This window comes from Thunnus thynnus, chromosome 4 (assembly GCF_963924715.1).
Source record: "Thunnus thynnus chromosome 4, fThuThy2.1, whole genome shotgun sequence".
Taxonomy (NCBI): domain Eukaryota; kingdom Metazoa; phylum Chordata; class Actinopteri; order Scombriformes; family Scombridae; genus Thunnus; species Thunnus thynnus.
The window spans coordinates 7,743,870-7,760,677 of NC_089520.1; the positions used below are offsets into that span (position 1 = coordinate 7,743,870).

A 16,808-nucleotide genomic window follows, 5' to 3' on the forward strand; every position below is an offset into this window, starting at 1 on the left:
TTTAATATTAAATGAATCAGCCACACTGATGGAAGTGAGCCATGGCTGGTATGATAAATCTGTTATATTAACACTGTTGCTGAGCAGAGAAAAAGAGGAACAGCAGGCTACAAAAAGACGACGACACTGAATGACTTTTCGATCACGGACTCCATCACGTTGCAGGTTTTCTTCCATCTGTTTAAATAAATGTCCTGTTAGCTTTCACACAGAGGTTTCTTTTCTGGAAAAGTTCCATCTCGACTGTTCAAACATGATGGAACAGTTTTGGATAGTGCCACAGTGCTCACGTGATATTTGGCAACTTCTACATGAGAAGTTATGTATGATGCACATGGTGAAAGATTGTTAAGTACGACATGCTGGTGAAAATTGTTTAGTAAAACGTGCTGCTAAGCTGTCTTGTTATTTCATCCTTGGCATGGAGGGAGAGTATAATGCGCATAAACATATATTTAAATGTTTGACCTCCTCAACATTTCTAAACATAGAAACACTGGAGTCTCCCAGAAAATACAACAATCCTTTAAGTTTATGTCCATGGCCACCAGTTTTAATTATTTCCACTTCTTTACACCTTATTTCAGTCTGTTGGAAATGTGAGTTTTTGATCCTGACTGTGGTGCAGAGTGTCACTATGCTGAACTTGATACCTAAACATGCTGAGCTAGAGGCAGGTTTCATAACTTGTTCATACATGATGCAAGTCGATAGAAGTAATATTTTTCAGAGTGGAGTTAAGTCCGTCTACTCTACAGGTCACCAAGCATTATTTGGAGTTATATTCGGTGCATGTGATTGGCTGCTAAATCAGTTAAAGTATCCTGGGAAAATTAGAAAAGATTAACATACCAATAACAGCTGAACATTATCCAGCCTGGTAAGATAAGTTGTTGTTGTCATAAAGCCAGAAAAACAAAGAAATTAGCCGTTCACGTTGACCAGAATAAACTCCAGCAGACAGGTGAACCGGTTTGTTCTGTCTGGTGATGCAACTCGTACACAGTCTTCAGCTTTTCAACACTTCCTCAGACAAAAAGGAGGATGCTGTCGACACCGTCTGCCTCTGAGAGCTTAACGTTTAGAAGTCACCACGAGCCACCGCAACACATGATGCTAAATCCTGACATGTGGCTAATAAGTTTAGGTTATCTGGATGAATTACAGCAAAGAGACACTGTTTCACAAAGCTATTCTTGAGATGTAAGTCTCCTGTTGAAGTTACCTCCTTAGTAATCAGACTACAGAACAGGAAGAAGGTGACGTTTTCAACAAATTATACTGCCTGGACTCAAAAACTCATTTAATACATGGTATTATAAAAATGTAAAGCTGGAGTGTGGAACTTTTGTCACACAACCCCCGCGAAACGACTCCTTTCCATATCAGAATTTGATCCATTCGCCGCACAAATTAAATGATTTTATCTCCATTCAAGTTAGCAGAGGGCTAACTGGAAGTCTCTGGTGTGCATGCTCCGCCCATGGAGCGTGTGCAGTATCATCCAGCTGGGAATGTCAAACCTGACACCAGATTTAAAAACTCTGTATACTGTGAAAAACAGAGAGATTTACCTGGTGGTGATGGGCTCAATCAGCATTGTGTGAACTCGTTTGGCAAGGGCTTGAATGTAATGTTTAGGTTTAAGTATGACATGACACAGAAGTGCTTAGATGATTGATCTTGTTGGCATCGACTGACAAATAAAGTATCATTAAAAAGTAACTATGACAAAAATGTTTGCCTCCAAGCATTTCCACATGAGGACCACACAAGTAATCTAAGGAATACAGTATCTTATTTGAAAATAAGCCTCATAAAACTAAGCAGAACAAGGAAACCCTCCATGTAGGCTGCTTGGTAGAAAAGCTTCTCCTGCTACTTACAAGTAGATATCTGCTCAGATTCCTTAAAAGACAAAAAACGTTATCTATAAAGAATACGGGTTTGATTTGGATTTAAAACAGCATAAAACTTAGCAAAAAACAAGATTCATGACACAGCAGAGAGGGAAATATTCCAGAAAAAGACTTGACGACATTCATTGGATACCTTTACTGAGAGTAAAAAACTTTTGGGGTGCACCAAATGATTATTTTCATCATCAATACGTCACATGATGACGTGACATGATACGTTTTAAGCGCTCGACGTGACGTTATGTTTTGTCCGTCCAGCAGTCCAAAATCCAATGATATTCAGTTTAGAAAAAGACAAACAGAAAGCAGATCCTCACATGTGAGAAGCTTTAACCAGATAATGTTTGACATTTTTGCTTTATTAATGACTTCAATCGATTACCACAATTGTGAGAATGATTTTCTGTCTATTGACTAATCAATTACATATTTGACAGTAAAAAAAAATCAATGATATTTTGTTTACAAGTTTTGTCGTTTGAGCTACTGGTTCAAGTAGATAATCCATACTGGAAGACAAGAGTTAGTGAATACCATGTGCACTCCTTCGCTCTCTTCCCCCTGACTTCCATTTAGACCTCTAGTGACAGAGCTGAAAATAGGCAGCTGGAATCTGTAGCCGACACAAATGCACACACACACACACGCACACACACACACACACACACACGCATGCACACACTAACACTCACCTTTCAAGGAAACACACACACACACACATTTTGCTGCAGTAATATGTTCACATGCTAACTGATAAAACCCTCTTTCTATTTGCCAGTTGCAGCAACCCGTCTCTTCTAGATATGGTGGCAGGAGTCCAGGTTTAGTCAACTGGTACTTTGCACAGACACACACCGCGATCGACAAACTCTGCCCTGCCTTCTTCTCCATCTACAGCCTCTTACAGACATGCACTACACCCTGGAAATACTCTGTAGGTTTTGCATGTCAGCATCACATCTGAACAGCATCCCAAGTTAACTTTCAGTAAAAATAGTCTGTCTACTTACATCCTGTCAAAGTTTCTCTCCCTATATAGCCATACAAAAAAAACATTTTGTTATTGCAGATTTAAGAGTTGTAATTTTTTTATAACGTGCATCATTAATGCCTTCACGAGCTGTAAGAGAAAGTTTGGTTGCCGACTGTCAACTTAGTTGGTCAACTATAGTTAATTCATGTTAATACTGTGTGTTGGACGAACTACAAATGAAAAGTGGTTGAAAAAAGGTTTTCCTAAAGTATGAAAACATCACTCTGTATCACTTTGTGGTCTGGAAAGATACACTAGAAAATGGACTGCCAGGCTTTATCTACATTGTCTCATTTAACACTATGTCAGAATCAGGTTTAAAGGCAAGTAACTAGTTTGCACATCCAAGGAATTTGCTTTGGTGTTGTGGTGCATAACAATCAAAATAGAAGCTGAGAGAATACAAGTATCTATAACTTGTATCCTATCTATACAAATAAGATTAAAAAAAAAAAAAAAGTACCACAAGTCAAGTAATCAAATAGAATATAAAATAAAAATTTACAATGAAAAATATGTCAAATATATTCTGAACTGAAAAGTGCTGTTAAGGTTTAAAATGAAGATGGATATATATACATATGGATATATATACATACACACACACACATATATATATATTGACCTTGAATGTACAAATGATCATGGTGCAAACATGTAGAGCAGCTGCTGCAGTCTATTAGTTGCCAGCTATCACCAACTATTTCAATAATCACTTTGAAATCATTCTTTAAACCTGCAGTGCAGAACTTCTACATCTAAATGAAGGTCGGTTACATTCAATCCCTTACTAAACCAGTTCACACAATGCTGAGTAAGTCTGTCACCGCCAGACAAATCTCTCTGTATTTCACAGTATGCAGAGTTTTTAAATCTGGTGTGGGGTTTGACATTCCTGCGCTGGCCGGATGAATGCATACTGTCCATGCTCTATGGGCAGAGCATACACAACAAAGACTTCCGCCAGCCGAGCCGCCTGACTTCCAGTTAGCTCTCTCCTTACTTGAATGGGGTTAAAAATCATTTAATGGCGCAGCTCTTCTTGACTTTCCAAGTGACTTTATCAAACCAAATGGATCAAATTCTGATGAATTTGAATTCTGAGTTAAATGAGTCATTTCGCTAGAATTGTGTGGTGCTCAAAACAGTCACCATGCAGCGACAGAGTAGGCTAAGGCGGGTCCTATGACGTAAGCATGTGCCAACACTGTTTTTGTAATTATTCTCACTGTCAGAAGTCCTGCACTCCAGCTTTAAAACAAAAATGTCCAAATTCTCTGGTTGCAGCTCATCAAATGTGAATATGTTCTCGTTTCTATGATAGTAAAGTGAATATCTTTGGGTTGTGGACTGCTGGGGACAAAACAAGACATATGACATCACCTTGGGCTTCGGGAAACAGTGACTGACATTTTGCACCATTTTCTGACATATTATGAACCAAACAACTAACTTATTAATCGAGAAAATAATTGACAGATTAATGAATAATGAAAATAACCGTTAGTTGCAGCCCTACAAACGTGCAAACATTAATACAGGATTGCATTACAGAATTTGGTTCACAGATGAGTAAATAAGATTTTAGAATAATGTAACATCAGCATGTGGCCAACCAATACATTGCTGGGGTAATTTATAGAAAATAATAGCAATTGCAATATGGGTCAGAAAATCTTCTAATCACTCATACTTAACATTGTCAATGCTGCATTGTTGCTTGTAATATTTGTGATGCGTTAGCAAAAAGATTAAAAATAAACTGATGTAAATGAGCTGACTGTCTTTTTTTTGCGTTGTCTGTGCTAGCTTCTTGACTACATATCAGTAGATCTCATTTCTAAGGTTTCATTGTGGTGTCCTGCTGCAGTATCTGGACGCAGTATTCTATCACTGAACACACACATGCACAATGCCAGAGCCGAGACTGCCAGCCTGCCTTTCCTGCCAACAGTGTCTTATTCCTTCACACTCACACGCAGATATAAAAGAGAGTTACAGAGCTGTGTCCTGTCTGTGTAACAGCGTTCCTGTGCTGTGTTGGTATTCAGATTTGAGGCCATTACCAATGTCAACACTGCTCTCCACTGGCTGCCTGATTGACTGAATGATTAGCTCTCCGGTTGTCTTTACCACAAACCAACTACCCTCCAGAGCAAAAACAGACTGGAGAGGCTGGTGAATGATGCTGTATTAAAACCAAGCGCTAACTGGTTATCTCCCCGGATAGCTATATTCTGAGCGTGGCTTGGTCTCGCAGTGATGATGGCACTCTGTTGCAGTGAGGCAGTAGCAGTGAAGATGTATTTTTTGAAGTGGCGGCTTGGGATGGAATTGTATTTTAATTGTCAATGTTTTCATGTAAGCGAATTTATTCAAAAGGTTTTAGGGCTGAATCAACTCCAAAAACACCCAGGTGTGATAGCTACAGAAGTGGCCATTCTAGTTATGAAGCTGTAAGCCTATCTGTTCATAATCAGTTAGTTTGTGCTCACTGATGCTGACTGTTATGGGGCACTTGTAGTCGAGCAGTAACACTAAAGGTACAGGGAGTGAAGAATCTATTCTCCATTTCAGAGTATATCTGGTCCCACCTGAGGCCTGCAGCGATCTAATGACTCATCTACTGTAGAGAGAGAGAGACCGTGTGTGCGGGTGTGTTTGTGTGTGTCCTCATTACAACTTACCAACTAGACTGGCAATAACATAATTTTTTCCCCCGCACAAACAACATCTGATGTACATCTACATGAGGAAACATCCCGGGGGAAAAAGACTGTGACCAGACTGTGACACCGAGGTCTCTTGTTAAGTTTCTCCTCAGGGTGATGCAAGTGAAAAGGACGGGTTACAAATATCAGAAGGTTTATCCTCCGACATTCAAATGTTGGCATGTTAATATGCTAACTTGAAGCTTGTAATGCTAATGTGTGTTTACATATTTCTTTGCATGTTCCAGTCTAACAAATGGACCAAACAACCAGCATTTGCATCCCTAAAGCCACATATAGAAGAAGGCTTAAGAAGCAATCGGGCTGTCACTAAAAAAAAGAAAAAAAATAGTTTGAACAAACAAGAACCAATTCGTCTGTGCCCCAAACCATTACTGTAAAAATAATTTAATACTCCACTTACTCCAACATGCGGAACAATAATTCTAGAGCACAAGTTCCACCTGGGACGTTTTAGCAGTACACCACGTAGCTGTAGCATGCTACATGGATGTACATTAGCCGGCTTAGCCAAGGTAGCCTGGTTACCCCGTAGTGTCGCTGCCATCAGAGTGACAAACCAGAGAGACCCATAACACTGACCAACAAGTGGCCGCATCCAGCTTTGAGCACCATCCGGTCCAGCTCATGATCATCCAAAACACGGTTAGGGTTAGAAACACCAATATGATATATCCAGACTCAATGAGGAATAACGTTTTGTAAATAAGCTTCAGTAAAAATATATAACACAGCTCACTTTGTCTTTGCTACCCTGCTGGTCTTAAACACACCGCGAGTAGCTCAGCTCACTGGTAGCTCATTGGACGAGATGCATGCAATGCAATCTGGTTGTTGTAGGATTCCCCCTTAAGAGCAGTATGGGGAATCCACAACCTTTTTCTAAGTTTTCTCTAGTCATAGGGCACCGTTTTTTTTCCTTTGAGTTAATGTAAACCAATGATATGAGTCATAGTTTTACTTATTTGGAATTACAACTGTTGTCATGGATATTTTCAAAGGTTCAGTATCAGCAGACAATAGCTAATGTCCTCATTAAAAGACATATTTTTGAGATTGTGAAATCAGATAATAACATGTTCCAAACCAACACCAGCCAGGCATCAAAAGCACAAGTATATAAAATGACATGGTTTGTCTTGCCACCTGGCAGGAGGGATATTCACTCTGTGGTGCCCAGCACAGGTTTCTACTTGCTGACTCGTAGTTATACCTGTTTAAACCGTGAGGCTTCAAGCTGATAACACTCTTAAACCATTCATTCATAGTTCAATTACAGTCTGGGGTTCCCCTGCATTCTTTTCACTTCTTAACTCTAAATCCTCCACAGAAGGCTGACCAAATGTGACAAAGTGTTGCAGATCCTGATGTGGGTGGAGGTACTGCATGGGGGCATACAGGCCGCCAGCAGGGAAACATGCAGGACAAAAGAGGACAAATTTAGCTCTAACATCATATCACACATAGCTGCAAAACAACAGCACTGATGCAGCAGTATGTACACTGGCTAGCAGAGTATTTATGAAGCAGGAAGGCAGACGATTCAACATTTTACCGTCCAACTAGCAGATGCTAACCTTTCAGTATAAACAAACTCAGCCACATGCTTCACCAAAGCCAAAATTTGACCAGCAGCCTGTATTAGTTGATATTCTTTACTTTTCACTTTACTTTTTCATGTAACATTCACTAAAACTGGCTGTAGTGTGGACATCAAAAATCTGTTGTTTTTACAGATTAGTGTCAGGGCTCTGTAGGAGTTACCAGGTGTAGTTTTGATGTGTTACAACTACGTCCCCCAGTAGGATAAACCTGGTCTGATCTGGTCAGCTGGCACGTGTTAGGGTTCAGTGTACACATTCACTGGATGAATGAATGACTGGCTGGCTGGCTGGATAGCTCTAAGTGATACAGCTGCGTTACAGAGACCTCCACTGTGAGTCCTAAATCTGGTTTAATCTGGTATGTATCTGTCTGAGCACACCACTGAGTGACTGACAGGCTGTATAGTGATTTCTGGTTTAAGGACAGTTACTGACAGCTACATAGCCGCCCTGTCTTAAGTGTAAACGCGCTTCTTAGGTAGCATTTCAAGGTGGGATATGGACATTTTCCAAGTATTATAATAGGCAAATCAGACATATTTGACTGGTCATAACAGGAACCAATGATGGCTCAGTTCCATTAAGTGTCCCAGTGAGTCATGCTAGGGAGCAGTCATGCACAACACCATGGCCTTGAAACTGATAAACGTGAATGGAATGAAGCCTTTATTCATGTTATCATTTCCACATGCTGTTTTCCTGCTATGACATGTCAATCCTCTGCTTTGAAAAAGATCTATCAAGGCTGGGTTTCATTTATAATGCGAGTTTCTGTGCAGATAGCGAAAAGACATTTTTCTTTCAATACCTTTCTGAAAGTAATGGAAATGTTTTTCCACAAAAGTCTTGTTTCTCCTTCAACAAAGTTCTCAAATGGTAAAGTTCAAGTCTGGTGTCATTCTATATTTTCTTTTATTGTCAACAAATCCATAAAAAGAACAAAACCAACTGTGCATTAGTCCACCTCACAATACTTCCCTAATCTTGTCTGTGGCACTCAGCCCCAAACCCACTGGTTCATACTGAAGACGAAGATCTTTACAAACAGCTCACAAATATATAGTTTCATTTTTTTTTAAAAAGGGTCAGTAATTTCCCAAAACAGCTGGGCACTAGGGCTGCAACTAACTATTACCTTTATTATCAATTAATCTGTTGATTATTTTCTTGATTAATTGTTTGGTCTTCAAATGTTTTGTTCACAACCCAAAGATATTTACTTTACCATCACAGAGGACTAGAGAAACCAGATATATTCACATTTGAGAAGCTGGAATCAGAGAAATTGAATATTTTATTCATTAAAAAATTATTCAAAATGATTATCAAAATAGTTGGAGATTACTTTAATAGTTGAAAACTAATCGATTAATCGACTAGTCATTGCAGCTCTCCTGGGCACTGTAGTTTTTAAGATTAAGATTAGCCTTTATTGTTTCCCATTGCAGCACACACAGCCTCTCCTTATACACACACAACATACCCATATACAATCAAACTACAGTTAACATGCAATATCACACACACAGATCCATATACACCAGAACATACACATCAAGAATACTGCACGATGCCCTACAAGATACCACACACTCCCCCCGATAATCCTTCCCCACCTCATCTCTTACTGTTCAGTAGTTTGACTGATAGTGAAACTAAGGAAAATTTATACCCATTCAATATACAGTTTGGTGACCTGTACCTTCTGCCCGAAGGCATCGGCTCGTACTCTTTGTGAAGGATGTGGTTTGGGTCACAGGTGATTTGAAGGCCCTGCTTCCTCGCTGTCTCCTCGAATATCTCCCGGAGAGGAGATGGGGGCAGCATGCCAACTATTTTCCCATCCCTTCTGATAAGGTTTTGGAGTTGTGATTTGAGTTTAACGAACAGGTTACCGAACCATGTTGTGCTGCCATAACGAATAATAGATTCATAGCTGCCCTGTAGAACCATAACATAATGCTTTTACCTTCTCCACCGACACTGAGCCTTCACAGAAAACCCAGACGCTGACTGCCAAAATACTCCTCTTGATGAGCCCATTGTAACTGAGAATCAAAGTGAATACCTAAGTACTTATATGGTGTTACCTGCTCAACTCTTTCCTCGTTGATTAAAACTAGGCTGTGATCACCAACAGACCTGGGATCGAAGACCATTTCTTTAGTCTTTTTGATGTTTAACATCAGGGTTGTCCCCTCACACCACTGAACAACCTCTTCCATCTCTGACTTTTACATAGCAATGTCTGAATCTTTTGTGAGTAAACCCGAGTATGGCTGTAGCTCCAGTACTTCTAACCTGTACGTCTGAGAGAGTTGAGTTGACTTTCACCTGCTGTTGTCTTCCTATGAGAGGTAGCACCCATGTATCTCAGTGTTCACAGATTTGCCTTTGTTTAAGCCATAGTTTTGCCTTAGTATTAAAAGCTTTAAAAATCAGTTAATGTTTTTATTTCTGATGGCAGGGTATTCCAAATCTGTGGGCCTTTAACTGGAAAAGAGGATTGACCGAATGTTGTTTTGCCTTTCGCTGGTTTACAGTCTCCACTAATTGCTCCCTCCATAGTGGCTCCTTTGCTATTATATTTTAAAATCATTTGACTGACTGGTTCTGGGGCAAGGCCATTCACACACTTAAAAATTGGCTTTATAAATGAGAGATTTATAAAAAATCTCAAAAGGTTAATAAATTATACTTTTTCTGAATGTTACAATATTGTGCAACAGTGTTATTCACTGATGTGTATTTTTAACATTTTAATAGTTTTTGTCAGTATTTATGACAGTCAGTACCAAGACAGTACAGAGGTCTGATACCCAGCCCTACTTATAATCAGGCAGGACATGTGCAAAGCCCCCCCTGAAATGTTTGGGGGTCATTTTGAAGGATGAGTTCTTTGCATTCAACAGCTCCGTGTTGAGTGCATTGGCCCCAAAATAAACTTAAGACTGTGAAAAACAACTTGTACTCAGCATTTTCAATATTTTGAGCCACGACTGTAACATGGTAATATATCTTTTGTATTGTTTCATGGAATGTAAACAAACTTCATCGGGGCTTGACGTAGTTGCTGTAGCAGTAATGATAAATTACAGACAGAAAACTATTAAATATATACCAGATAAACACAACTTCTTTGATCACATTTCAATCTGGGTACAGTTTTTCAAAGTTACGGAGGAAAGACGTAACAACCATCAATGACGGAGCGTGGACAACTCAACTTGACTGCCGGGGGCTGTTTGTCTGAGAAACACTCTGACTGGTCCTCTCATAGGAATGCGGGCTGTCTGATTGGCTGTCTGCTTGTCTTTATCTCTGCTTCTCAAACACAGCGCTTCCCAAACTGAGGTCCCAGGACCTCCGGGGTTAAGAGAGAAGCAGCTGGGTCTGATCTGACCTTTCAATGATGGCTGCTGCTTAAATAAGAACACAGTTCATTATTTCTTTTTTTCTAAGAGCCCTTCAGATATTCATCCCACCAGCTGTGTTCATGTCAATTAGTTCATCCTTCCTTCACAGAAGTCAGTGTCAAGGCAACAGTCCCAGCAGGACTCTATGACATCAGCAGGCTACAATACATAACGTGTAATCACAGTGTTACAGTTCTCAGTCCTTAATCACATTTACGTCTGGCTGCAAAACAATTAAACTGACTGAACAACTGAACATGTTCATTGATCTAAAACATCAGGTTTTGCTGTCAGTCATACAGAATCAAAGTGTAAGGGATCTCTGTGAGTCTCTTCCAGTCTTACAGTAGGACAGAAGACCCTGCTCTGATGTGCAGAATGATCACATCAATAATACAGCAATGTGCCGGATCACTGAGCCGACTGATTGGTTCATCAATCACAGAGCGCGTCCAACCATACCTGTTTCTTTTTCAGTGCACACTTATCTCACACAGACAAGATTGAGGCGAAGGCTGCAGAGCATCAAAGCAGTCAGAAAGACAATGTTACGATATGTACAGTAAAAACATATTTACACCCGTTCTCGTCTTACCTTATTCTACTTTTGCTTGCTAAATGAACAGCGGGATGTCGCGGCACACGCTCTCGGTCACAACGCCGAACGGTTCAGGTGAAAGCAACAATCTTGCATTCAACTGTTTCAACATGGTATTAGAGCAAAGTGAAACTGTCGGCTGTTTTTTTTTAACAAACTTAAAACTGCAGACTCATGTGACAAACAATGTTCTTACTGCAAGAGGAACCTACAGTTGTGAGATATTGGTTAAGCAAGCCAGGTCTTCGTGTGTGTGTGTGTGTGTGTGTGTGTGTGTGTGTGTGTGAGAAAAGAGAGAGAGAGAGCGAATACTGAGCCATTGCCCTTTTTAGTCTTTCTCTAATGTCCATAACTTGAATGCAGTGTATTTTGTATTTGCATTATTTTATTTTATTTATATGCACTCACCCTGTGTCCTAATTGTACACTAAAGACAAATTCTACCCACGTTATGTAGTACTTCAACACTGTGAAAATTAAATTTAAGTGTAAAAAGAGCCTGAAGCATACTGATTTTTTCAGGCCAATATCAATATACCAAGAGTAAAACAAGAATAATAATGCTATACTGGCTCAGGCTTATGTTCTATTTAAAAAAAAAACAAAAAAACAATTGAATGATATATCAAAGATGATGGTAATGATAAACACAACGGTAAAGTTTGAACAGTAAACTTAACTGAAAATAAATTATAAATAATTATGAATATGAAGAAATACTGGACATATTTTACTGAAAAATTATTTTATATCTGCCAACATGCTGTATACACTTCTACTAATAGACCTTTTCACTGCAGACATGTTGACATGTCAAAGCAGAAAAAGCACAGATGCAACTAATATAATTCATAAAGGCTGAATCCTATTTAGTTTTTCAAAATTCATGACCCTGGTATAGTACATGATGGTTTAGCATTATGGCTTACCTGGACACTTTAATGGAACTGAGCCATCGTTACTGTTATTAGTTCTATTTGGGCTTTTCCTGCTACGACAAGTTAAAATATCTGCTGTGACACCTGTGATAAGTTAATATCAACCGATACAGTCAGCCTGCCGATGTATCGATTGGGCTTTACTTAAAAATGGCAGCATATGTTGCAAAAATCCCTTAATTTCTTGATGAGAAAATTTTGATTTGAAATGACTGTTGATAGAAACTACTGTCACATATGAGATGTTTAACAGGAATGGAGGTGCTATTCCCAACAAGCAATTATAATTTTTTTATAATTTTTAAAGTCTCCTAACCTGTTTTAGGTTGGTAATGTATGGAAGCAAGAAGCTGCCAAAGATAGGCGCCAAGAAAATGTAATATGTTTCCTATTGACTTGTGTTTGGGCCAACAGAGTTCATATTATATATTTATTCAACTTCTGGTGAAATCTGTTCTTGTATGATCAAACTACTTTAGCCTTGAAAATCACTTATGGCCGGTCAGTGACCAGGTTCATTATTTTGAAAGTTGATTAACTATGTTTATCAGCACAATAAAAAAGTACCAGTACAGTCCTTTTCTGGACCATAAAAGCTGTTAATAGATCAGTACTAATAATAACTGATCCTCCGTTTAATCCATTTCAATACAGAATATATTGGTGACTTGCAAGTGCCAAAAAATCAGTCTGTGTCGGTATGTGTGCATGTTGGTTGGACCGAGTTTGTGTGTGTATATATCCCTGAACAGAGGAAAGGATGACGCTACTGTCGTTATAAATAGCTTATGCTGTGTGCACACACAAACGCACACAGGGTATTTCAAAGTCCCTGCATGCCACATAGCTGGGTAATCCCATGGCTGTCTCAGCCTGTTTGACCTGTTCTACAGAGAAACTACAGATACACTAAAGCCACACAATGACAGATGCTACGACGCACAGATTTGATCCGTCTGCTTCAGATCTCAGACCTGTGGATTTTAAGGAAATAACAGGTTGGATTCCCAGATAAGGATTAAAGCTAGTCTTACACCGGACTTCTCACATTTCTCAATGGATAACTGCATTGAGTTTTGTTGTATTCCAGGACTAAATTCAATCCAGTCTGCTACTGTTTTATAATAAAATTTTAATAATGCTCTCTTCATTTATATAAAAAAAAATCTCGACAAGAAAATGAGTTTAGTCTTCAACAATCAAACTTTTACAAATCATAAAAATTACTCAGATATTTCACAAAAGATTAACTGTATAAAAGGAAGATATTGGTGCTGAAACGATTCTGAATCGTCTGTCGATTGACAGAAAATTAATGAGAAATTATTTTCATAACTTATTCATTATTTTAATATGCAGAACATTTGATGGTTCCAGCTTTTCAAATGTGACATGTTGATTTTCTCGGCGTGATGAGTCTTGATTTTCTGTTTTAGCGGAAAAGCGGGGTGAGCTTTTGTTTTTGCCCCAAGTGTTCCTAAAGAGGACGACTTTGTTTTGAAGCTATTTGTGAAATGAAATGATGCAGATGAAGAAAACATGTTTCATGAATCAGAACATAAATAAGTAACAAAATAAGACCCTGTATTTGCAATAAATGGGAGCAAAATGTGCAATAACAAAATGAAAGTCCACACAAAATTAAATTTACAATACCTTTACCAATACCTCATATTTAATATGATTTACATCCTAACCTTCACTGTTGTTTAAGTAGAGAAGAAACACAAAACAAGCGTCAGGATCAAGACCTAAACAGGTTCTGAAAGGCTGAAAGTTAAATTTACCTGCACAATTAAAGGCAGAGTTTGCACACATAAATCATGTGACTCAGGTGTCTTGTCAACTGGGTTTTGATAGAACATCTCCAATCAGGATAGACTATTTGGTTGAGGGTGGAGCATAAATCCAGAACCAATCCAGACATTATTTTGTTCTGCTAATTTTTCTTCCCGTTTTCCTAGCATGAGAAACACCATATGTGTTTTACTACCCATAATCCCTTGAGTTTTGGGAACATTTCCTGTGCTCAATTGGGATTATGTATTACCTTCCAAGTACAGTGTTGGATTTGTCTACAAAAGGCAACACTCCAGAGTTTGACGTATCTCTCCAAACATGCATCAATGTGAACGCACCCTTAAACAAACTGAATCTGTTCAGGACTAATCAGAGTTCACATTCGGGAGAAAGTCTTGCTCCAGGGTGTTGTTGTGTGAAAGAATATGTGTTTATGATAGGACTAGTTGTAATATAAATATTCCTCTGAATCATTCTGAGGTGGACATTTGTGAGGCTATTGTAGAGGCTAGCCTGCTGCAGCATTTTGGATAATTGGTCCCCATTATTATTCAGTTATGACTTTAAATCAAAACATATTCATTAGAAAGGGTGAGAAGATTCACACCAAATTCATTTGAATTCACGGAGGACAGTCAATCCTAGGAGAAACAGTAATCAAATGTCAGTTTGTCATTATCATCTTGTCTTACCTTGCCGGTCTTGTGGTCGAACCAAACCAGGGCATGATTCCTGGACAGGACCTTGCAATCGAAGGTGGCATTGTTCTGGGCAGGGCGGCACCGAGCCACAGACCTGCCGATCTTGACTGGCTCATCCAGGTACACATGCCGCTCCTGGAATGGATGCGAGTTGGGTCGGCAGGCGAACACGGCCAGCGCTGAAGGCATTGATTTTGGCTTGAGAGTATTACTCCAACCAGACACGAGGGACAAGTCTTCTTGATCCAGAGTGGCAGGCTTCTGTTGCAATCCCCAATGAATAATCTACAATATCTATGGCCTGTATGTAGGCAGGGTTGTTAGTCTTCCAAGCTTCTAGGCACTAACTAATAAACATTGTCCACTGTACACAGCCCGGGCTGCACCACTTTCCCACTTTGATTCAACAAGACTCTCCTGTGTTTGAAAAAAATGAAAATAAAAAACAAACTGACAGGTATAAAAAAGACAAGACATTCCCTTCACTCACTGTCCACCAAAGCTACATAACGACACTTATATCTGACAGCAGGCACTATGTACAGACCAAGGTGCCATGTGTCAAGACATACATGACTGAGTATAGCACGGACAGTCTGGCAAACAGCCTCCCACGTCCATCAAACTACTCCAGCACTGAAACAGGCGATTGAGCCCAGTCAGCCACCAGACTTTATCTTTAGCCCGCACCCCCCAAGATAGTAACAGTTCGAGTCAATAATTGTGAGTGCTGTTCAAATTAGTTACCAATCCAGGAAACTATCAATATAATGACTATCGAAAGCAAATTATTGCGCCCTTTCTTGCAGTGTTTAGTCTTGTCTTGCAGCGAGCTAACATCGGAGCACACACCCCAATGTGCAACACGCCAGTCGGTCTACACACGTTTGGTGTTTAGTAATGTGTTATTATATTCGTCATTTAAAGTCATAATCTGTGTGACCTTGTTGCCCTGATACAGGGAACCTCAGCTAGCTACCTGACGTTACCACTCCCTCCAGAGAACACCTACAAGACCGCTAACGACACCTTAGAAAGACTGAATGCCAGAAATACCCCTGAGTTACAATACGTGAACGGTCAATTAAACTAAAACAGTTCACTCCCCACTCTTCGTCACGGTTAACTAGTTAGTACGGAGGCTTCAAAACACTCAGCCGGGATGAACTGGGGGATTAGCAGGTCTTCTTGTGCAACTAAAATGCTAATTGGCTAGCTCGCTAGTGGACCAGCTAAGCGCTAACTGCCGGCCAACGATTTCTGGCGTTGTACCAGCAAGCTAGGCTAGGCTAGGCTAGGCTAGGCTAATGAGTGCTTACAAACTTATCATCCAGGTCCTCAAATGTTTTCTCCCCACCCTTCTCAACCAGTTCGCTTACCGAATGGGGACGAAATGCCATCCCTGTCTCCTGGAGCAAATAAAAGCAGCAAGCTAGCCCCGTCTTTTTTTTGGCTACTACGGAGCCCTACCAGCGGACGTTAGCATGAAGACGGTGCGACTACCTAGCAGCAGCTAGCCGGCTAACTGACAGTCAGGGCAGAAACAGACGCGGAAAAATCAGGGGAGTTTCTTGGCTGCGGGGTTCCTCACGCATCACATCAGCCCGTTTATCTTCCAGGAAAATCCTCGGTACAGGCCACAAGTTGCACTGTCGTCGTCTATCTCAGTCCAGGTCGTGTTTGCCGTGGTGGTTTGAACTTATTGCGATCGCCTTCCAGCAGTTTTCTGGAAGGAATCTACAAGAAGTTGTCCTCCTCCGCAAGTCCCGGCCGCCATACTGTAACTAGAGAGCAGGCAGGCGGGGTGCGTTCACTGCCCGAATCACATCCACTCCGCTCACCGCTGAGCTCATTACATCTGACTAATAATACAGTCTTAATTTTGGTTTATCATATATGCGATGGATTGTTTTCTTAAAATGGAGACTGAGATCGCACCTGCAAATTTTACATGTTATACATATTTATTTTAGTTTAAATATCCCCTCCAGGCTTGTTTTGAGATGTATGTAAATCAGAATCATCTTTATTGGCCAATTACGTTTACACACGCAAGGAATCTGACTG

General features: G+C 39.9%; 1 protein-coding gene across 10 annotated transcripts in view; it reads right to left on the reverse strand.

Moving 5' to 3' along the window:
• Window positions 1-16,547, reverse strand: part of slmapa (sarcolemma associated protein a) — a 67,379-nt gene extending 50,832 nt beyond the window's left edge. For 4 of the 10 annotated variants that reach the window (XR_010928105.1, XM_067586360.1, XM_067586357.1 and 1 more), the window contains exon 1: window positions 14,733-16,547. Coding sequence is in view for 9 of the 10 variants with exons in the window: in XM_067586360.1 (XP_067442461.1) it covers window positions 14,733-14,930 (198 nt within the window). In the remaining variant the exon portion in view is untranslated. The remainder of the gene's footprint in view (window positions 1-14,732) is intronic. The other 6 variants (XM_067586363.1, XM_067586364.1, XM_067586362.1 and 3 more) reach the window with 3 other exon arrangements.
• Window positions 16,548-16,808: the final 261 nt, after the last annotated feature.